This window comes from Candoia aspera, chromosome 3 (assembly GCF_035149785.1).
Source record: "Candoia aspera isolate rCanAsp1 chromosome 3, rCanAsp1.hap2, whole genome shotgun sequence".
Classification (NCBI taxonomy): domain Eukaryota; kingdom Metazoa; phylum Chordata; class Lepidosauria; order Squamata; family Boidae; genus Candoia; species Candoia aspera.
In genome coordinates this window covers 113,832,498-113,856,288 of record NC_086155.1, presented here as the reverse complement: position 1 = coordinate 113,856,288, position 23,791 = coordinate 113,832,498, and the positions used below count along the sequence as shown (strand labels likewise).

Genomic DNA, 23,791 nt, shown 5'->3' with positions numbered 1-23,791 from the left:
TAACTGTACTAATCATTCAGTATTTTAAGATTTTCATCCTGATTTGGCTGAAATTCCTATTTAATTTTATTTAAAAAATATATTTTGAGTGATGCATATCCTTGCTGAAATATTTTTTTGATAGTTGGAAAAAAACTGAAAAAAAAGTTTATTACTACAGTTTAAAAGCCTGATTCTTCTACAACCTGTACCATTTACAAATATTACAGAACTACAACTCCCAGCACCTTCAGCCACTTTGGCCAATAGTGAGGAATGCTAGAAATTACAGGAGAGCAGCATTTAGAGTGCCACAGGTTATCTCTTTCCTAACACATCATTATAAATGTATGTGTGTGTATACACACACACAAACATGCATATATAAACACACATATACATTCTAACTGAACTAGAGCTGATTCAATTTCTATAGGTCTCACAGTTGTGTATCAGGTTTCTTATTGAACAAAATGATAAAATCATTATCCAATTTTTAATGAAAATCAATCTGAAAAATAATCTGAATTATGAAATGAAATCCTCTGCACCACAGTATGTCACCATCGCTATGTCTGACAATACTTTATTTGCTCTGTCCCTTCCCAAAGCTGTTCCTAACGCTGAACATTAGATAACCGTCATAGGCCAGGGGTCAGACCAAATTTCATCAGAACTTCAGGAATGTTCAGCCCACCATCTACAGTAGACCAGACCTGCTCACACAGCAGGTCACTTTCAGGGTAGCACAGTGAAACTGTGCAGGGGAAATATAAGCAGTACTGCATATAGAAGAGAATATGCTGGCTGCTACATATACTGCCAGGCTTCTCGTTTCCACTCAGAGCATGACCACAATCTCTTGTTTGCAGCCAACCTACACGCTTACTGCATCTCTTCAGATGAGGAAGAGGGATATACAACAGAAATACACCAGTGAGGCTTAAATCAAGTGTTTCTCAAAATAAAGTAGCCACTCAGGAAATGGAAAATAGGTCAACAAGACTGCCGTGATTCATTACAAGACAGGCTTCCAAAAGACAAAACATTACAACTTGTACATCTACAATTTGCAAAATTCCATTTCAAAGAAATTGTCATAACCTGTCACATGTCTTGAGAGCAGCACTGGATTTAGGCATAAGCTAAACAAGCTGTAGCTGCAGGGGCCTCACAAAATGGCAGAATACCAGTTTCCTGATTTTGCAAACGAGTTCATTATTATTTATATTAATAAAAGTGATCCTGATTACCTATTTTGTCAGCATTATAAATATATTAATATAAATATATATTAATTATTTATATTAATAATGTATTAATATAATATATTAATATTATATATATATATATATATATATATATATAAATTATTTTAAAAATTACATGTAAGTATTGTTTCCAGGGTATACTATATTATAATCTATGAGAGAGACCAAGCCAGCCAAATGATAAACATGTAATCAGTAAATGCATTCATTTGAAAATAATTTGTATTTTTAATTTTAAATACCTTGCTGTTACATAATTAAAAGGCATATATACGTTTCCAAAAATTTTTTCTGGTGACCCAAGGTCCTGTTTTGGTACACACCTTAGTGAGACCTCCTGGTGAAAAGTTTTAACAAAGGGCCTCCAAGCTTCATACAGCTTAGGGCCTCACCAAGTCTAAATCTGGCACTGCTTGAGAGTTTCACAGCTAATTCACCAACTTTTCCCATGCTGTTTAAAAAATGCCACTCCTCTCTTTCCCCCGTCCTTTTTACTTGTTCTGACTGTGTGTATTTGTTCATTTCTGCCAAGTTGCTCTTTCTTCTGTACTCATTCTCATAGCACGCTCTCCTTTCTTCCTTGCCTGCTTTGCTATCTGTAGTGGTCTGCGGTTTTTTATTCTGCCATTGCCTTTTTCTGTGCTGCATTGACCCCCAGGAGGCACCATGCAACCGGTTCCGTCCTTATTGCAACTCCTCAGATGCGAGTAGCCAGATGTTATCCTGCAGGGTTCAAAGCCTCTCCCAGGAACTGAACTCACGGACCTTCACATTTCGGATGACTATATACAGTGCATTACCTTTATGAGCTATCCGGGTCCTGGCACACAGCACCTCCTGGTGGTCAATGTAAATAAAGAATATCACCCAAAATATACACTATATAAAAAGAGAGAAGTTATGCAAACCCTGTATATGGGGGCATGACATAATATAATATCTGTTTCTCTCTGCTCTGAGAGTTTAAGGGAAGGTGGATTGGATATACTATTCTGATAACCTCTTCTATACACAATCAATCTGCATGTATTTGTTTTAAAAAATGAAATACTACCTGTGCCTTTGGCTTTGCCTGTTATCCACGTGTGAAGGCACTCTACATTTCAGGTAAGCCACAAGAAGTAAAACTGCTATAAAAGCTGCCTTTTCTTTCTTCGCCAATCCCTCACTATAGTTTCACCACCTCTAAGCATGGCATTTACAGTATATGTCCCTTCTCCTCTGGTATTGTATTCTTGGGAAGAATAAGGTTTGCCCTTTCATGCAGTTTCCTACATAAGATTTGAAGAATTTCCATTTCTGCTTCATCCAGAGAGCTTTTAGTCTGCAAATATAAACTGTAGAAGAGAATATCTGTAGCTCAGGGTTGGACTGTGGAGTTCTTGGTGCCCTCTGAGCTTGGTTGGTTGCTTGCAGACGTTTCATTACCCAACTAGGTAACATCATCAGTGCAAGTGCGAGCAAAACCAACACTCACTTGCACTGATGATGTTACCTAGTCAGGTAATGAAATGTCTGCAACCAGCCAACCAAGCTCAGAGAGCACCAAGAACTCCACAATATGAACTGTTTGCAACTATTCAGAACTGCAATAAAGTGATGCAGGCTGTAAACATTTGTACAATATGTAGTAAAAGCAGAGTTGCAAGAGAATAAACTCTCCCACCGCTGCCAGGAATAACAACAGAAAGCTTGTGACAGATACAGTAGCAGGTAAGATTGGGGGAAGGTAACAAGGTAGGGAAAGCATGCAGAGCATGGCTTCTGGAGTTCTCTCTGACCCTTTTTCCAGCAGTGGCCATAGGAGGTGTCTCTGTGTTCTTCTGCATAATGAAGTAACGTGGCACATCTGTATGTGCATGTTTCTGCTCTTCCCTTGTGTTGTTTCTATGTGTTTGTGTGCATTAGGAAGCACAAGTGGACTGTATATGCTATACTCTGAGTCATGTGACCAGGAGGTGGTCCAAGCCACAACCCAACTGCATCTCCCAGAGGGAGCTTTGGGGGAATTTTTCAGGATTTTTTGTCTCTGCCTTCCCAACTTCATCCATTCTATTTTCAGAGAGTTATGCAGAGACAGATTGGCAGAGTCGTGACCCCCTTTACATATTCTTTCCCATTAGTTTGGAAAGTAAATAAAGAGACTGAGAATATTTTAATATTCATTTTGTCTCCCACTCCTACAGAATGAAACATCTGACATTAACACATCTGTTACTTATTTAGAGTACTGAAAACTTTTGATGCTGCACTAAAAGTACATCTCAGAACCACATCACTCTTTCCATCTGTAGCATATGTGTGTCTGTGTGCACATGCATGTGATGTGTATCTGTGTATGTTCATGTATAAATGTAAAGAACTGTGCTACAAGACAGGAGGGATACCTTGGAGCACATTTCATGCAGGGCTTTGGCAATAGCCTTGCCAGGCACATTGCAGTGGAAGACATGGCACTTCAGCACACACGTGTCCTTGTCACTGGCCACGAAAGCAAAATCCCTGCAAGGAGAGGAGAGCCCAGTGAGCAAGAGCAGGGCTCCAAGCACTAGCTTTGCTTCGGGAGGAAGAGGGGAACTTACCTGTCCCTTGATCAAGCATAGCATGTAGGGGGAAAAAAGAGTGGTTAATGAAGGACATCTGAAGCAGCTACCCTGTTAATAGCCTGGGAATAGGTAGTGATCCCATTTGGTAAAGGTAGGAAGAAGGAGCGCAGGACCCCCTGGGAAGGTCAAGGTGGTAGTGGATAATCCTCACTCCTACATTTTGCACCCAACAGAACCTATGGCTTAATACGCTCACTAGGTACAACACAAACTGAAAAGTTGCCCTTGGAGTTCTCTTTCAATGAGAAGGTCTTCTTTCTCCTCCCCTCCCCTCCCCTGTTATTACTCACCTGCCATTGTTGCAGCCTACACCCCAAACACGGATATTGATGATGGGCTGGCAGTGGATGAGGCTGTGGTCCAAAGGATCCACTAAGTTCATTGTGTCCTCCTTGAGGATCATCACCATGTTTTGGCCCTGTAAAGGAAGGCCAGAGAAGTGTGAATGGTGCAGGAATGAAAAGCCCTCTGCCTAAGCCTTGCTTAGCAAAAGCTGTAATAATGGGGAAGAACTGTGACTGGGATGCTTATCCTAGGGTATCTATAAAAGAGAAAGTCCCTGTGAAAAAGCATAGTCCTCTTGGCTCTTCTGTCTGGATGAAGGCAACTTAATATCCCTATCAATGTAATTGGGAAAGAAGTCTAACAGCAGTAACTGAATAGCTCCTTATTATATGGAACACTTGAGCTCTTAGCATAAATTTATCTAAACTAATTACAGAGTCTAAGAAATACATCCCCAAACAGTTCTACTACAAGCCTAGTAATCTACTCCTGGAACAAAATACAATACCTGTGTTTTGACTATTTTGTTTTGAATAGGGAACAAATGCATCCATTTTGACCCAAGCTGTTTCAAGGGTTTTGTCCTATTCCAGCAGTTGTGATTGGAGAGTTGCTTTACCTTCAAAATCTTTTGAATTTTCCTGCTTAGGCCAGTACAGAAGGCGAGACCAGTCATGTCCCTGTTGCTATTGGCTTAGACTGGTGGAGAAGGTCTTGGGGGGATGGAGTTTGGAATGAAATAGCAGGGGTTTAACAGTGCACAGATGGAGCTGGATCTCATTGTAATGCTCTGCATATGCTACAAATTCCTCTCTGCACACTTTTTAAGACAGACACACAAAAGCAGAAGGAACTAATCCCTGGGCAGGGACTTTTATTAAGAGATTATGGTGCTTTTTTTTCTGTAGTCCTGTTCCTCTGGGAAAGGAGTATGGCAGGGCTGTATCCTCTCACCCTACCTATTCAACTTGTATGCAGAACACATCATGCGACATGCTGGGCTTGAGGAATCCAAGGCTGGAGTTGAAAACGCTGGAAGAAACATTAACAATCTCAGATATGCAGATGATACCACTTTGATGGCTGAAAGCGAAGAGGAACTGAGGAGCCTTATGATGAAGGTGAAAGAAGAAAGTGCAAAAGCTGGCTTGCAGCTAAACCTCAAAAAAACCAAGATTATGGCAACCAGCTTGATTGATAACTGGCAAATAGAGGGAGAAAATGTAGAAGCAGTGAAAGACTTTGTATTCCTAGGTGCGAAGATTACTGCGGATGCTGACTGCAGTCAGGAAATCAGAAGACGCATAACCCTTGGGAGAAGAGCAATGACAAATCTCAATAAAATAGTTAAGAGCAGAGACATCACACTGACAACAAAGGTCCGCATAGTTAAAGCAATGGTGTTCCCCATAGTAACAGATGGCTGCGAGAGCTGGACCATAAGGAAGGCTGAGAGAAGGAAGATCGATGCTTTGGAACTGTGGTGTTGAAGGAAAATTCTGAGAGTGCCTTGGACTGCAAGAAGATCAAACCATCCATACTCCAGGAAATAAAGCCAGACTGCTCACTTGAGGGAATGATATTAAAGGCAAAACTGAAATACTTTGGCCACATAATGAGAAGACAGGACACCCTGGAGAAGATGCTGATGCTAGGGAAAGTGGAAGGCAAAAGGAAGAGGGGCCGACCAAGGGCAAGGTGGATGGATGATATTCTAGAGGTGACGGACCTGTCCCTGGGGGAGCTGGGGGTGTTGACAACTGACAGGAAGCTCTGGCGTGGGCTGGTCCATGAAGTCACCAAGAGTCAGAAGTGACTAAACAAATAAACAACAAACCTGTTCCTCCCCCAGTCTGTTTTAGTTCAGTCAATGGAAAGTTGGGTTAGGACCTCTTGGAAACTAGTGGTCTTCTGAGTGGCCTTTCTTTTAGATCTTCTTCCACATTTCCCTGCAACTGGCCTGCTTACCAGGACTTTGGGGTTTAGTTCAGGCCTTTCAAGGGCCTGGAGCTAGGCCCCACCTGCCCAGGATTTCTGTTTACTTGCAGCCTGCCTTGAGATTCAGTTGGGACCTGGACTTGATTTTCAGCCCTTGAAGTCTTCTGTAGGTCTGCTTCAGATGGCTGTGATTGCTTGGTTCTGCTGCAGACATGATCATTGGCTTTGACCACTGGGCAGCTGTTGCTTGCCTCTTCTTTCAGTTGAGCTGTTCCTATGGCTTCCAAACATTTATCCAACTTTCTCGGTCTCCAACTCTCCAAACTTCTAACTCTTTCTCTGACTGCCACACCCACACATTCTGGGCTTTCCGCTGGGGTGGATTTTTTATTAAGGAAGAACCGGGCTGCATTGTCAGCTTCAGTTAGTGTCTTAGGAAGAGGCAGGTAGGCTTGGCCACGTAAAATTTGCCCCCTGGCCCAGCAGTTCATAAAATTGTCCTTTGCTGCCATGTATGCTTTTGAAGAAGGGGCTGTGTCAGCCCATACTGTATCGCTCAGCTGATTAAATAATAAAACATCAGATACCATTTTTTTACTGACTATACCCCACTGCCATTCCTCTTTATCAGCCACTTTGTTTAACTTACTACTTTGACTTTCTGTTCTCAAGGCTTGCTTGTTGTATTGGTAGAAACAGAAAATAAAGCCCAGTTTTAAAAATCAGCATGCCCTAGAGTCATTTAGCCGAACGCAATGATATCAGCCTATGACGGAACAAAAAAGAGGTCTCTGGAAACAGGAGGGGAAGCACCTTCAGTTGCCATCCTGCATCCAGGCCAAGGGACAAAAGGAAACACATGATCAGTTGGGTCCAAGAAATTAATGGCTGCATTCAGAAAGGGGGACAGTGGAATTTGGCAAGAGAAAACAGGTGTTAGATTAGGAGCAAATCTTTTTCCCTCGGGTTGTATATATGAGGCACTCACCTCAGCCCATCTGTCAGCAGGGCCCCAATGGTCACAATTACTCTGAGAAAGTTGCTGGATGCAATTATTCACTGCAATGCTGCTTTTGCCTGGGGCCAAGTCCTCCTCAGGAATCTCAACCCAGCCTAAGGAGCGCACAACGAAACACTGGCAAGAGAGAGGGAGAGGGAGGGAGAGAGCATGCATCAATAGGCATCAGACACATCTAATGGTTCTCCAACATTCTTTCAGCTATTTAACCCAGCTTATATGTTACTGGAGCTCTGAGCTATACAGGGAATAGGATTGCTTTTCCAGTCCAGCGTCCAGCCATTCTGTACCTAAATTAGAGGCCCCCAGTCTTCACAACAACAAAAGCTTTTTCTTCCTATTTAAACTTACATAATATGTAATGAAATAATGGAAAAGCCTTCATATTTTCGGTTATTCATCAAGTGTCCTACTATATATAGAGTGCCTCAGCATTCTAAAAATCAAGCCTTTTCCATCTTTATCTTGCTTCATATTTTAATGATTCATACTTCCAGACAGGGGCCAAAAAATTCTGTCTGATGATCTATTGTCAAACTTTAAATTTCTAATCTATTACCCACATAGGAAACAAATTGCTCCAGGTGTTGTTTTTGAATGCCAGTTGGTGTGTAATAAATCTGCCCTCATCCATAATTTGATTTTCCATCAGCTGAGACCCTGGGGGAGGGGTGGTTGGGGCCTTCTGCCAGTTGTTGAGGGCTCTTGGAGGCTTGGGATAACCAGACGCAACACTCTCTAGTTAAAGTTGGGCCTTTGGGAACAGCTGGGATTGCTGCCTGGGCTCACCGCCCTTCCACAGTTCTCATCCTCAGCATCACCTCCACTCTTTGCAGACTCATAGGTCTGCCATTTTCTCCACCTGGAAGTCCCCAACCATTCATTTTTTAAAGAATTAAAAAGTAAAATGAAAATTACTATTAATTAAGTATCTGAACTGTGGAATGAAGAACTGGAATAATCAGTTATGGAGGATCAATGAGTCCAAGGGTTAAGAAACATAAAATTTTTATATAGACATCAATATATCTATAATGGTATATATTGTAAATAAATAAATATATCACACACACACACACACACAAACACACATTGTAATATTATTTTTCATTTATTGGACCCAACAACAATAAATGTTATTGACCATATCAAAAAGCTATGAAAACACTACAGAAAAAACAGTAGGGCATATTCCTAATAAATCATCACCCCTGCAGTCAAGCCCAATCTCTTCTAGGTAATCTATCCTCTTCAAAATGATCTTCGATATAAAAATTGCAGACTTGCCATTTTTCAGTCCCTGCAAGAAGTAAGACAGTTTCTCCTGGGTGTCCCAATATGTCCGTACAGTTTTGGGAAGAAATATTATAGTTTAGGATCTTAAGGTAATGTTGAACGTATTTTTAAAGCATGGCATTTGTTATTTCATGAAGAACTTCACTTTCTGGAAAGAAACTTACTCTCCTGATTTTAAGGAATGGATCAAGGATATGAGCCTGCTAACTATTTTTTAAAAGTCTCTGCGTTCTAAAAATAAGAATATGATGCAATATTTCTATATGGTCTAAATTTAACAATAAATGTAAAGACTTAATTAACTTTATGTTAGATTACATAAAAGGAAAGGACATATATCTTGGGTAGTGATGCTGATTCCTGTCAGTAGCTGGTAGACAAATGAGTGTAATATATAGATTACACTCTAATTTTCTAGGAAAATGCATGTATAGGAAAGGTAAAGTGCCCATTTTTTAAATTTTTTTTTAATTTATTTTCTATCCCAGCTTTATTATTTGTATTTTTTCTGTAAATAAAGAGATTTCTGCTTAACCATAAGTAAGAAAGTTTGCCATAATTTTGAGATAAGAACTTCTTAACCACTAATCTTAACCACTAGACCAAACAGCCAGCTTGGTCTAGCGGTTAAGCTGCTGGGCTAGAAACCAGGAGACTGAGTTCTAGTCCCGCCTTAGGCATGAAAGCCGGCTGGGTGATCTTGGGCCGGTCACTCTCTCTCAGCCCAACACACCTCACAGGGTTGCTGTTGTGGGGAAAATAAGAGGAGGAAGGAGTATTAGGTATGTTTGCCGCCTTGAGTTATTTATAAAAATAATAAAGGTGGGATAGAAAATAAATAAATAAATAAATAAATAAATAAATAAATAAATAAATAAATAAAATCTGAACAGCATATGAAAAGCAGATGTCCATGACAGAAGGAACAGGATATGAAAAGGGCAGATGTTCATGCTGATAGCGCAAAGGCTATTGTAATGGGCTGATGCATTCTGATTGGCTAAATTTTGGCCAAAAGACCTATAAAAGGATAGAGAAAATTAATCCCTGGTGCAGCTACCCACTCAAAGAAATTTGACAACTTTGGGTGAATAAGCATATTTTGACTCTCCACTGATCATCTGGTCATCTCTATTAAATTCCCAGCTTGGGAATGAACAAAGAAGGTGTCCTTTTTATATCATTATCTATAGTTATAATATATATCTTTTTCTCTTAATTAGTTTTTTTTCCTTTTGTCTCATTTAGTTTATTATACTCATTCTAATATATAGAGAGATTTCCTTCTTTACTGTATAATCGATATCTATCTTTGTTTTCAGTGTTGTAGGGTTTTTTTATTTCACCATTAAAAAAAATAATTTTATATATACAGAGAGATATTGTCCCATTTTTCCCAATGTTGAGTAAATTGTTTATAATTAAATGTTAATAAGTTAATTGTGTAACATGATATGAATATTTATTTATGTATTCAGTTTATATGACAACACATCCAACTATGTTAGGGTAAATTTGTTAAAATATATATTTTAACAAAATTATGTATTTGTGCCTTTCCACTCTATTTTTTGGACAGAACAATGAAAATAAAAATTAACTGAATAATGTATATTTGTGAGGCAGAACACCTTAAGTATTTTAATAATGATCCACCAGAAAAAATGAATGGTTCCTTAACTATTTATAATGCTACCTTTTAACCAAGAAGGTTACCATTTTATGGTCAAGCAGGCCAAAAAGCCAGCCTTTACTTGGACTAGCTATGGCTAATACTGTAAAATAAAAATGAATGCCTTTAAGACTTAGAACAACCAGAAAATTGTTTACATCTGTAATCAACAAATAGCAAGTACATTACAGCATAGGCAATTTTATTAGATTTTCATATGGCCGAAACAATTTATTCCAATTACTATGATTTATTGCAATCATAAGATATTCCATGCTACTTCAGCATATAATACTACTTTGTATCTAATATATGGATTTTAATCTCTCAAGAAGAAATACAGAATATTGATTGGGGTAAATAAAGTATAATAGATTAACAGAGAATGCAAAAATCTCTTTCTTTACTTGATGTACTGTACAAGGGCCAGGATAATACATGATTATTTTTTTATCATTTAGATTTTTTTTTTGCAGCTTGCACCAAATACCAGTAAGCAAGTGTTTTGGCAATCTAGATCGAAGTATTTCTTAATGTATTAGAAAAACGACATAGTTAAATATCTAATTTTGTTTTGTTTAAATAAAGGAAATCAGTTTGAAGATTTGGAGAACTGTACTTATCCCTTCCTCTTTGTCTCTCAGTTGCTTTTTATTTTAAATATTACATCTGCTGAGAACAGCAACGTGGTAAGATTTCTAGTCCCAATTTTTGTCTAGCAGCAACTAACTTATTTTTTAAAAATGAACCCCCTTGTACCCTCAGTACAGTTAATGTTCTTTTAACCATAGAGTGTACCAATGACCTTGCTGGACTTTGCTTTCCAAACATTAAAGGCCTGAACTTGGAACAGTCAATAGAGAATTTCTCTATTTTGCAAGAGGCATTACTAAAAGAACTCCAAACAAAGTCTAAGATGAGAAAATAATACCAGATCACTTGTTTACATCAAAGTATATATTTTCCTATGAAGCAGAATTCACTTACACTAATTTCTGGATCTATTTATTATTACAAAAATAAAAACAATGGAGGCCAGTAAATAAGCATTCTTGCTTCATACCTTTCACCGCACTAAAGGCTTTAGAGATATACTTATTCTGTCCCCATTGTCTTTGACTATGTTAATTACAAAGTGGTTTTATAAGGAATAGATGTCTATGATTAATATTTGTTAGCTAAAGTTTTTCCCAAAAACTGTTAATGTTTGAGTCAAAATAGATAAGAACTTTATAAAGTGCACATAAAATATAAAATAAAGCAGTGATAATCAGTGCTTCAACCTTTTCTGAAACTGCTTGTTCCTCATGTTGGATTTACACTTAAAATTGTAAGATGCACAACTCATAATTTTAATTTATTAATTTAATTCTATTTAATAACATTTTAAAATGTAATTAATTTAATTAAAATATATATAAATTACATCTTAGGGAAAATATTTAAAATGCATATATATATATATATGTATGTATGTATGTATGTATGTATGCATGTATGTATGTTTGTGTGTGTGTGTATAATTTTATATGAAAAAAATAATAGTTTTGATTTAAAAAAGAATGGAATTGGGACTGGCAACTTGGTTGTTAGCAAAGCAGTTGCTAAGTGAAACCGCAGCTGGTGCTATGATTTCACTGTGTTCTCTCTTTTACATAGTCTTTCATATGAACAAAGAGCTGTCAAAACTTGCTAAGAAGATTGGAATTCTAAACTCATCTAGCAACATATCCCACTGACCTACTTTTGATTGGTTATGCGCAGTACATGAGCATGCTGTGAGGGACATTAAGGATGCGCTATCAAATGTAGAATTGAGATTCCATTAGCAGAACAATGCAGAAGGTAATATAATCTTGCTCCTCTAAAATGGGAATTCTTCCAGCTTATGAAGAATAGCCTGACCCTCGCATTTTATGGCAAGTTCAAAGAAGGGCAAATCTATGACATCTTATAAGGAGGACAATTCTGAGCTCATTCCACTTATCCCAAAGAAAGGTTGTTCCTTGGTCAAGCAGCTGAGCTGTGTACCCCACCACCCCAGACCATACCTTGGAGCCAGGCTCTGGGTTGCCCTGATGAAGATCCTCCTCATGCCAGGCCAGTGATGTCCTGTAACAGATAAAACAGGCTAAGTGGCAATACAGGAATTCTCAGATAAATGGGTCAAGCTTCTGTTCACTCTCAGAACAAATGAAGGGCAAATCCCTATTTCAAATATTTAGTGTGCCATTCTGTTTAATTCAAAATGGTAACCAGCACTTCTGCTGGATGTGCCCAAAGATTTATTGCAAGAGGCAGACAGACAGACCTTGTATCCCAAATGCTTTCTCTTCTGATCTAAAACAGCAATAAACATATATTGTTTAATTGTTTTTATGACTGTTAGCTGCTCAGAGTCACTGGTTTGAGATGGGCAGCTATACAAATTGAACAAACAAACAAACATCTATTTGAATAGGAACAGAAGAGCATTTTTAATCAAGAAAAAGACTGAACAAAGAATTGTGGAAAGAAAGTATAACTACTTCCTTGGGCATCTGAGCAGATGATCTGTGTTACTTGTGAGATCGTCAAAGGAGAAAGTCATTATGTGCAGATACTCCATCTCTTTCACTGAGATTTGGTGTACCTCGCAGCTTACATCAAGAGGGGTGCATTAACAAGCCTACCTCTTGGAGAATGAAGCCACTGGACTTGGGATGAGTCTCTCTGTTGGCAAACATCTCACCATAGCAGACTGAAGGTCCTGCATAAGAACAGAAAATAAAGTGAGTTTGTTTGTTTGTTTGTGAGAGTAATGTCCCACTCTTCATTCATAGCTCAAGGCAGTTCTCCAATTTTCCCCTGTGAAATAGCTGAGCTGAGAGAGAATGACCTGCCTAAAGTCGCCCAGTCCAACATCTGAATTACAACATCACTCTGGTTCTCCTGATAATTCCTTTGGCAGGAAAAATATTATGACACAATTTAGGTCTCATTTGAGCAGAATATTATGTGGGGATTAGACCGATCATCTCTCTCTAAACCATGACTTCGTCTATCCCCTTCAGACTAATCTGCATTGCTGTGATGATTGCCTTTATCCAAATAAAACTCTCAGACTCAAAATCACAATTCAGGTTCTGGGTTTATTTAGAAAAGAGTGCAAACAGGTAAAAAGCTGAGAATGAGAAAAGCGTGCCTAAACTCAAACTAAATACCATAGTTTCAAACATCAGCCCACCCCCTCCCTCACATACAGTACAGCCCCACATTCCCAGGTGCTCCTAACGAGCTCTGCTGATCAACGGTTAAAAAGACCTTGACATTTAAGAGATAGCCCAAACACATTCCTCCCTGGCACAGTCCAGCACGTCTTGAGTACAAGGCTCTCAGCATCACCCTCCCAGCCAGTACACGTATCAGCACCTTGGCAAGTAAACCATTACGATGCAGAAACACCGCAACAGTGAACATGACATACGCCCCCCCCATAAAAATAAGCATCAAGCAGAGGGCTTGGAAGGATAGGCAACGTGAAAATCATGCAATAAATCAGGAGCCAGAACATCGCAGGCAGCAACCCATTCAGGATGAGGAAAATGCTTCCATCGGACCAGGTACTGAAGAGATCCACGAAGTCGGCAAGAGTCAAGCACCTCCTTAACCTCGAAATGCTGCTGCCCATCAATCATGATCGGCGGAGGGGGAGGCGGGCGTGGATGCCAGCGAGATGAGTCTTGAGCGGTGAAAAACAGGATGCAAGCGCTTCAAATTATGAGGCAAATCCAAATGAACAGTGACAGGATTGAGCACCGCAGTAACAGGGAAAGGTCCAATAAACTTAGGAGCCAGTTTCTTAGAGGGCTGAGGAGACTTTATAAATCTTGTAGACAGATAGACCAAATCCCCCATCTTAAAAGCAGGCTGCCGCCGCCGGTGCTTATCAGCGTGCTGTTTATAGGTGGCTTGCACCTCTCGAAGAGCGGTCTGAATGACGGGCCAGGAATCAGCCAGCTTAGAGCCCCAATCACAGGCGGTAACAGCCGCAGCGGGAGGTTGGAGAAGTTCCGGAATGGGAACAAAATCTCGACCAGAAACAATGCGAAACGGCATTTGCCCAGTGCTCTGGTGAACAGCATTATTGTAAGCGACCTCAGCGAAAGGAAGCAGATCAACCCAATCATCCTGATGATAGTTGATGTACGAATGGAGAAATTGGTCTAATGTGGCATTAAGGATCTCAGTAGATCCGTCCGTCTGGGGATGCCAAGAGGTCGACAATGCCTGCTCAGTGCCAATTAGCTTCAAAAAAGCCTGCCAAAACCTCGAGGTAAATTGTGTGCCCCTATCAGTCACCAAACGAGAGGGGCAGCCATGGGGACAGTACACATGAACCAAGAAAAGCTTGGCCAGCTGTCGCGCTGAGGGAATGGAAGTGCAGGGAACAAAATGAGCTTGTTTAGAAAAATAGTCCTTGACCACCCAAATGACAGTCTTCTTTTGACTGGGGGGCAGGTCAACAATAAAATCCATGGAGATCACTTCCCAAGGGTGGGAAGGGTCAGCCACAGGCTGCAGTAGCCCCTGCGGTTTACCAGCAGAACACTTAGACATAGCGCAGACAGGGCAGGAAGCCACATAGGCTTTGACATCCTTCCGGAGGGTGGGCCACCAGAATTGCCGCCAGACCAAATGGAGGGACTTGAGAAACCCAAAGTGACCAGCTTGCTTACTGTCATGAGAATGGGCCAGTATAGCAGAACATTGAGAGTCAGGCCAACCCCCAACCCAGGCGAGGTCGTGCTCAATGGACACCTTGTCAGGATTAGCAAGAAGCCAGGTGTCAGACCGCAGCGCAGAAACAAAAGCAGAGCACAATCCACCCGACAATGGAGGTGGCTTGCGAACTGGAGGTCAGAGCAGCGGAATCGGAGATGAAGGAGATGAGGGCTGGCCCCGAGTCCTGCTACACGTAACAGCCACCAGACCCAACTGCGGCCCCGAGAGGACAGTGCCAATTACATCAGAGACCGGGCCCTCGTATTGTGGCAACCTGGAAAGGGCATCAGCCAAAAAGTTCTTTTTCCCTGGGATAAATTTAAGTTGGAAATTAAAACGGCTGAAAAACTGAGCCCAACGAATTTGCTTTGGGCTGAGGCGTCTAGGTGTATGGAGTGCCTCGAGGTTGCGGTGATCCATCCAAACCTCGAAAGGGGAAGAAGCCCCCTCCAGGAGGTGCCTCCAAGTCTCCAGGGCAGCTTTAACAGCAAAAGCCTCCTTTTCCCAAACATGCCAGCGCCTCTCCGTTTCAGAAAACTTTCGAGAAAGATAGGCACAAGGCTTCAAAAGACCAGCGGAATCCTTTTGCAACAAAATAGCACCAATAGAAAAATCAGAAGCATCGACCTGAACAACGAACGGAAGGTCCGGGTCAGGGTGGGAAAGGATGGGCTCTTCAGTAAAAAGTGCCTTTAACCGATCAAAAGCAGCCTGACAGGCAGGAGTCCAATTGAGCACGGCCCCCGGGTTCTTAACCTTACAAGTTCCCCCCCCCCCTTCATGCACAATAAATCCATTAGGGGCAGAGCAATCTCCACGAACCCCCTGACAAAGGATCTATAAAAATTGGCGAACCCCAGGAAACTCTGAAGTTGGCGCCGGGTTTGAGGCCATTCCCAAGTAAGCACAGCCTGAACCTTAACAGGATCCATTTCAATGCCCTTGTCAGAAATCCTGTAACCAAGGTAATCCAAGTGAGACTTATGGAATTCATATTTAGAAAGCTTAGCATAAAGCTTGGCATTCCGAAGCTTGGTGAGCACTTGTTTAAGAAGTCGCTTGTGCTCTGCTAAAGACTTAGTATAGATTAAGACATCATCCAAATACACCAAAACACCTTTAAACAAGTGATCATGTAAAACCTCATTGATAAGCTGCATGAACACCCCCGGAGCCCCCGCTAAACTGAAAGGGAGAACCTTATACTGGAAAGAACCCAATGGGCAATTAAAAGCCGTTTTCCATTCATCCCCCTCCCGAATGCGAATTCGATAATAAGCTTCGCGGAGGTCCAACTTTGAAAAAACTCTGCTGGTGGACAGATGTGCGAGCATGTCTTTGACGAGAGGCAGAGGGTATTTGTTGGAAAGGGAGGCAGAATTTAACCCGTGGTAGTCCGTGCAAAGTCTGAGGGTGCCATCCTTCTTCTCCTGGAACAAAACAGGGGCTCCAACAGGCGAATTCGCCGGTTCAATGAAGCCGCGAGCGAGGTTTTTATCAATGAACTCCCACAAGGCGGCAAGCTCCTTTTTAGTCATAGGGTAAATCTTTGGCTTTGGCAAAGGAACATCAGGAAGGAGCTCAATAGAACAGTCCGTTTTATGATGGGGGGGCAACTGGTCGGCCTCCTCCTCCCCCAAAACATCTGAGTACATAGGTGGCAGACCCTCTAATGCGGACGGAGAAGCTACAGAATCAACAATTTCTGCCCGCCCCGCCATCATAGGCATGGAACGTCCCAAAAGAGGAGCTTGATAGAAGCCATCCTCAAAGTTAATGGAGCGGGACCGCCAATTGATGTAAGGATTATGAGTGGTGAACCATGGAATCCCTAACACAACTAAAGGATTCCCCACCGGTGTTACGATGAAGTGCAGGAGTTCGAAATGGGAGCCCATACGCAAAGCGACTTCCCCAGTAAATTGTGTGGCAGCCCCCCCCCCGCCGTGGAGCCATCAAGCTGCTGAAAAAGCAGCCACTTGGGAAGAGGGAAGCAAGGCAAATCCAATGCCTTGACTAAGTCAGGATGGATTAAACATCTGGAACAGCCCGAGTCCAGTAAAGCCCAGACCTTGACAGATTTGGATTGAAATCCCAATTCAATTTTGACCACGAGGATAGGGCAATCAGCACTCACCAGCTCAGAATTGCGCCCGGTTTCTACCACCTGCCCCGCGGCGCTAGTTAAGGCAGGTGAAAAGCGTTTTCCGCCAGCTGGTCAAGGGCAGTTAAATCGTCCCCTGGAGTGTAGACATCCTCGTTGTCAGCAGCAGCCATTGCTGCCGTCAATCTGCGAGGAGGGTTGAGGGGTTTCTTGGTCGGCTTTTGCAGAAGCTTGGATGGGCGATCTGGAGCCTTAGCCTTAGGGCAGTCGACGGCGCGGTGACCCAGTTTTCCACAGGTGATGCATTGTCCCCGGACAAAACGACGTTGTTTCTCTGTGTCCCATCTGGAGGTCGATGGTAGAAAGGGCGCTCGGGTAGCGGCAGCAGGCTTGTCTTCTTTGGTGGCCATCATAAAGGTGCGCTGGGCATGTTCAGCTTTACCAGCGAGGCAAATCCAGTCATGTAAAGAGTTCAGATCATCTCGCCCAAGCGCCCAGTGCAGGACTTCGCAATTGAGGCCATCCTTAAAACGATCAATCAAGGTGGCCTTGGACCACTCAGGAACTTTACCTGCCAAAACCTTGAACTCAAGGGCATAATCAGCCACAGGCTTCTGCCCTTGGACAAGCTCTTTAAGAGCGTCCTTAGCCCTTTCTTTAGCTAAGGGATCTTCAAAATAGTGCTTCAGTGCAGCCAAAAAGGCATCGAAAGTAGCCAGGGCTGGCGCTTCAATCTCTGCTAGCTGGACATACCAGTCAGCCGCCCTGCCCTTCAATTTCGTGGCCACCACTGAGATCTTTTCTTCCTCTGAAGGAAAGAGGTGGCCATGGCGTCTCATGTAACTGGCGGCATTGGTGAGAAAGAAGGAGAGGTTAGCGGGGTCACCATCAAACTTCACCGGGAAATCCCGGGGAGTGCCTGCCAGCTGTGGGACCCCAGCGGATGGACGACTAGGGGCGGCCCCAACAGGAGTGGACCCTCGCGGACCTGATGGAAAGTCTCGTGGTTGGCTTCTTCTTTCAGCAGTCTGCGATGGGGAGGGTGGGAGGCTAGGCGAGCCACTTGCTCCCGGACCTCGAACAATTTTCTCCAGGTCACTAAAGGCAGCTGACATAGAGCGCAAGACATGTTCCATTGATTCGATTTTGGATTCCAGGACCCTGCTTCTATCCGGTGTGGTGGAGTCCTCCAGCCTCGGCCCCTCAGGTAGCGGGCTTCCTGACACATCTGGGCGCGCCCCCCTCGGAGTGTCTGGCCAGCGGAGCTTCCAGGTGGAGCGTGATGTGCTGGGCCGGGGGTCCATCAGGGCATCCCACAGAAATTGTTCCTGTCTCGTCACATCGTCTGCCGGGGGTTTTTTCGATCCTGTGGTAGAGTTGGAGCCCCCTGACTGGGGTGTGGGGTGGGGTGGGTTGGGACGGAGCTCGGGTCCCTGCTCGGGAACGTCGACTCTGGAAGTTGCCCTGTTTCCTCCTCGAACTCCGTAGGATCCTTCCCCCCTTCTGCCATCGCTAGTTACCCTTTCGCAAGGAAATTTTCCGGTAAAGAGTGCGAGGCTAGTTTAAAGTAATGATTCTCAGCTTTATGTGATGATTGCCTTTATCCAAATAAAACTCTCAGACTCAAAATCACAATTCAGGTTCTGGGTTTATTTAGAAAAGAGTGCAAACAGGTAAAAAGCTGAGAATGAGAAAAGCGTGCCTAAACTCAAACTAAATACCATAGTTTCAAATATCAGCCCACCCCCTCCCTCGCATACAGTACAGCCCCACATTCCCAGGTGCTCCTAACGAGCTCTGCTGATCAATGGTTAAAAAGACCTTGACATTTAAGAGATAGCCCAAACACATTCCTCCCTGGCACAGTCCAGCACGTCTTGAGTACAAGGCTCTCAGCATCACCCTCCCAGCCAGTACACGTATCAGTACCTTGGTAAGTAAACCGTTACAATGCAGAAACACTGCAACGGTGAACATGACAATTGCAGATAATCATAGACCAAAGGAAACAACAGGTGGTAGACAGTTTTCCTGAGACTCTGAAGTCTTTGTAAAGAAGTCTAAGTAGTACTGATCTACCTAGATGGATGGTTTGACTCAGCAGATAGATAGATAGATAGATAGATAGATAGATAGATAGATAGATAGATAGATAGATAGATGATAGAAAGAAAGAAAGAAAGAAAGAAAGAAAGAAAGAAAGAAAGAAAGAAAGAAAGAAAGAAAGAAAGAAAGAGGGCATACACAAAAGGGGGTTCTTCTTCCCACATTTTTACAGTAATGCATACACACTCTCCACCAGCTTACTCCGTAAGACAAACTGAACCAATATTTTAATAAGAATGTATTACTCATTAAGAATCAAATCACTGTCAAGTATATGATAAGTTATGTATTCAAAGAGGCCCTAGGTTGGATATAGAACTATAAGGCTGTTCAGAATATTAAAACAGCTCTCAAATATTCAATAGCTTATGGAAATCACAGAATTCAGAATTTCAGTTTTTTTCTGGACAATAATAGCAAAAATGCTAAACTTTCCTGGGCTGAATGAAATAAAATATGCTTTTGCCAGTTGATAGGGATGTTAAAAATCCAGCATGTCTCCATTACTTTCTATGAGCTGTTCTTACTTCTACCCTATAAATAAGGTAGAGGGTTCAAACTTAACTGAAATAGAAAGACTCTTCAAAGAGCCAATCCTACAGCTTTCTATTGAATAATATACACCTGAGTTCAGTAAGACTTATTTCCAGGTAATTATGCATAACATTATGGTCTCACTCTGGTCATTTGTACCAAGGATTATTGGAAGTCCTTGACCTACCAACAGTGGATCTTTCTAAAACAAAGATAAGAATGTCCATAGAAAATAATGGGAACTGCATTATAACAGGAAATATAATGGGTCCAACAAATATAGTCAAATGAAATTTTAAAACTTATGTTATTTATTTTGAACGTGTTTTGAACTGGGACTGAGTTGTTCTACTCAGGTCATGCCCTTAGGATGGTAGATGATTTTGGTGTCACCTTTGAAAACCAGAAATCTCTCTCTTTCTCTTTAGAAAAAAACAAGAAGATCATGCAAAACTATTGCAAATAGTTCTGGAAGAGCTGAATTAACATGTTATTTTCCAAAAGATTCCAAATTTCTATCCACTGTAAAAGATTTCTGTTTGCATTTATACATATACACATAAAGGAAAACCTAGTGGTCAAAATTATGATGGAATCAGTCCTCACTTGGCAGAGAGCAAAAGTGGATGTATAAGTTGCCCTAAGCTATGGTTTTTTTAATGGTTTATTGAATAAGTCAAAATGGTTGGGGTCATATATAACATTAAGCAATAATAATTTACAGACCACAACATCTGGCATTACACAATACATTAGTCCCAACCCAGGTAAATCACATGTTGCTGTGAACCCAATCAGAGTGTGGTGATGATATGGTTTATGGTAATAGGACTGATAATATGTCAAAGAGATACCGTTTCTGGAAATGCAGCTTCCCCAGCATGACCCAGAGCAGAAGTGCAAGAGGGGTGTTGCCACTGGGTGGTGCCTGTGGGCACATGCCAGTAGTATGTACCAGAAGAGTCATGGATTTTCCTCCATCCTGAAGGAAGATCAATCTCTGCTTCCAGATTCTGGTCATTCCATAGGTTATCTAAAAAGAAAAGATACATTATGAGGAAAAATGGAAGTTTGATTTCAAACTATTGTGACAATATTGAGAAAAAAGGTAAATCAAAATGTTACTCAGTTTATTTTTCAGATTTAAGAACTGTGGAAATTCTTTCTGGTTAGTTTATCGTTTCAGCTGAATCAAAGTCCCTAGTTTCTTCCTCTAATAAGCTAAAGCTAGAAGTTATTATTCATGATTGTACCATAGAAATTGGAAGCCAGTTGGAAGCCAATTTAAATGATACAATACACAAACCAGACAAAACCCAACCAAATTCTTCTTGTTTCCAACCATCCCAACCCTACCTGAGGACCATTCAAAGCATATAGCTGTTCTTGTATCAAGACATCCATGGTTAGCCTCTTAAACTGCTCAGACATGCCTGCAAGTGTAGGGCACACTGCCAGGGAAATACAGGAGATAGCTTATTTGAGGCCAATATGCTGACTTGGAAGGTTGGTTTGGCTAAAAGTTGGAGACTTTCCATCTCTGTTTTTTTGTAGTTGCTGTGATTTGAGAAGAAGATTCAACTGAGGACATACGGCTTCTGAACAAGGAAGTCTGTACAATAGCTGTGTAAGGATTGCCTATTCTAAAACACCATCAGACTCATAAGCAGGATCACAAAGATATCTGATTTATTAAAGAATAGTATGCAGGATCACAAAGAAAGCTGAGAATGGAAAAAGCACGCCAAATGCAAACTAAAAACCCTCGGTGCAAATGAAATCCCTCCCCCCGTAGAATCTTCCCAGGGTCACAATCACAGGTGCTCCTTACGGCTTCTGATGGTCCGCAGGAAAAGTCCTTGAGCAGAGCACATAACCCAAACACATTCCATTGAAATGAACACAGATACAGAGCTTGGCACAAGGTTTCACAGCAGCTCCCTCCCAAACAGAAACGCGCATCAGCGCCATGGCATGTGAAACGTTACGATGTACAGTGCACATTGAAACAGTGAACATGACAAGCTGGAAATAACAACTCCTTTTAATCCACAGTTTTCCATTTTAACAGAAGCCACAGAAAAGCAAACTGATAAATTTAAAATTCAAGTAATTCAACCTGAAAAAAATACAGAAATGGAGTCTGAGTTTTAAAATGCAACCACTCCAATTTTACATTTCATTTTCTTCTCTGGGATCATTCTGAAAACTCTCATCAATTCCATCCATCCCAGTCATTCATGTTTATTTTTTTTTTCAGGATCAACTCACAAACTTGGCCTCTCTTTCACATAGATTCATACTCAGCTGTCCCAGAAAACCTGGATGTACATAAAGCCTACTTTCTCTCCATATGCATAACCCCACCACAGCTCTGTCTCCCTTCCTTCTTTGGCAACTAAGACCATTTGACAGTGAAGGGCTGGCCTTCATCCATCCACTGTCCATACTTTCTAAGACCCAGAGGTGTTCGAAGAGACAAACTCTTAACTTTGAAACAGTGCTGGTTAGCCAATTTTATTTTACAGACATATTTTAAGTCTCATCAAGGCACTTTACAGGAAAAGAGTGGTCAGGTAGTATCCCCAGAAACATTGGTACTTACAGGCACCTCATTGGTTGCCCAGTCAATCCAGTAACGTTACACCATTCTTTCTACACATTCTGATTAGGCTGTCAGGCCACAGTGCAATACCTGCAACCCAACAAGCATTTATTTTGCAGTAAGATGCAACCCAGTCCTTGCTTCTTCCAATCGGTTACAGTTACTATCATATTGTACATTGGCAACATACAATCAGGATGGTGGGTTCTGTTTTTACAGACTTCCTAGCTGCTAAATAGGCTGGAGGGCTGCTACTTTCCTTGCACTTCCCTCCCTTTTTCTTTTTTTCCCCCAAGCCAAAGAGAAAACATCAAGAAAAACTCCACAGGGCAGTTCATGTCACTGACATGGAAAATTTCTGAAGACCCTAAAAATCATAGCTTTCATGAGAACCTGGTAGTACATATTTCCTTACATCTTTTTCCTTTCCTGAAAAATGGGTACACTGGCCCCAGAGATAAAAGCAAAGCTAAACATGTAACCTGATGTTTCCTCAGCAGAAATTGCCAGAAGAGGACAGCAACTGTAATTGTAATTGTATTTGCAAAAAATACTCAGATCAGCAGGGCCCTTTATTATCCTATTGATTCTTCCCGTCTGGAGGCAATATTACTTGCAATACAATTACATACCTTTCTGTATTACTAATTAATTTAATTGGATCTTGCCATCTTTTGTCAGAGCTCAACCTGAGATAGATACTGTAGATGATATGATAGATGATAGATGATAGATGATAGATGATAGATTGAGGATAGAGAATGGATGGATGGATGGATGGATATCAACAGTAACATAAAAGATTACAGCCACTTGCAGCCACACTTGCTCACATGCATACGCACACACACACACACACACACGCGGCTTTGTTTATCTGCATTTACAAATGATCAGTGCATAAGGAACATTTTCAATTACTCTGTGTAGTTATTGATGTGACTGCAGTCTGGACAACTCCACCCACTTGCAGCACTCTAGCAGAGAACATTCAGGGTCAATCTTTGGGATACGCCTTGACCTGTGGAGATGGTTGCTATGGGAACAAAATAAAGCAGCCTCCATGTAGCAACTGTTTTATGTGCAAATGCCCCAGCCTGGACTACATGTAACTGGCCCTGTACATACCATACATTGTTCTGGAAAAGTGAGAGCCAAAGCACAGTCTTTCTGACTAATCAGTTTGTGCAACCACAGCAAGATCTAACTTCTAGGGTCATCAACAAATCTCTCTTGAATTAATTAATTAATCATTTAGTGACTAATTCCCAAATAACTAAACCCAATAAAGAATCCAGGACTGTTGGCTTTTCGGTGTTTGTGTCCATCACGATATAGTGAATTACAGATCATGCTAGCAGACAAGACCTTGATGATCCAATGAGAATTCTTGAAGAACTCAGATATGAAATTGCTGACCTCCTGGGAAAAATATGCAGCTTGTTTTTCCACTGAAAAAGATGTAACTCTTTCTACCAAATCAGTGCCAGAGGACTATAATGGATTTCATGTGACACCAATTTTTCAAAAGGGGTCCAGGAGAGATTCAGGAAAGTAAGGCCATTGATCTTAACCTCTGTTCTGGGCAAATTGGTGAAAACAGTAATCAAAGA

The 23,791-nt window shown here is 41.5% G+C and overlaps 1 protein-coding gene across 2 annotated transcripts in view; it reads right to left on the bottom strand.

The window, feature by feature from the left end:
- Nucleotides 1-23,791, bottom strand: part of APBB3 (amyloid beta precursor protein binding family B member 3) — a 58,475-nt gene that overhangs the window by 9,618 nt on the left and 25,066 nt on the right. For both annotated transcript variants that reach the window (XM_063298648.1, XM_063298650.1), the window contains exons 2-7: nt 20,428-20,606; nt 12,738-12,814; nt 12,117-12,177; nt 7,068-7,214; nt 4,147-4,274; nt 3,638-3,752 (exon numbers count right to left, since the gene is read on the bottom strand). In XM_063298648.1, coding sequence (XP_063154718.1) covers nt 3,638-3,752; nt 4,147-4,274; nt 7,068-7,214; nt 12,117-12,177; nt 12,738-12,814; nt 20,428-20,606 — 707 coding nt within the window. The remainder of the gene's footprint in view (nt 1-3,637; nt 3,753-4,146; nt 4,275-7,067; nt 7,215-12,116; nt 12,178-12,737; nt 12,815-20,427; nt 20,607-23,791) is intronic.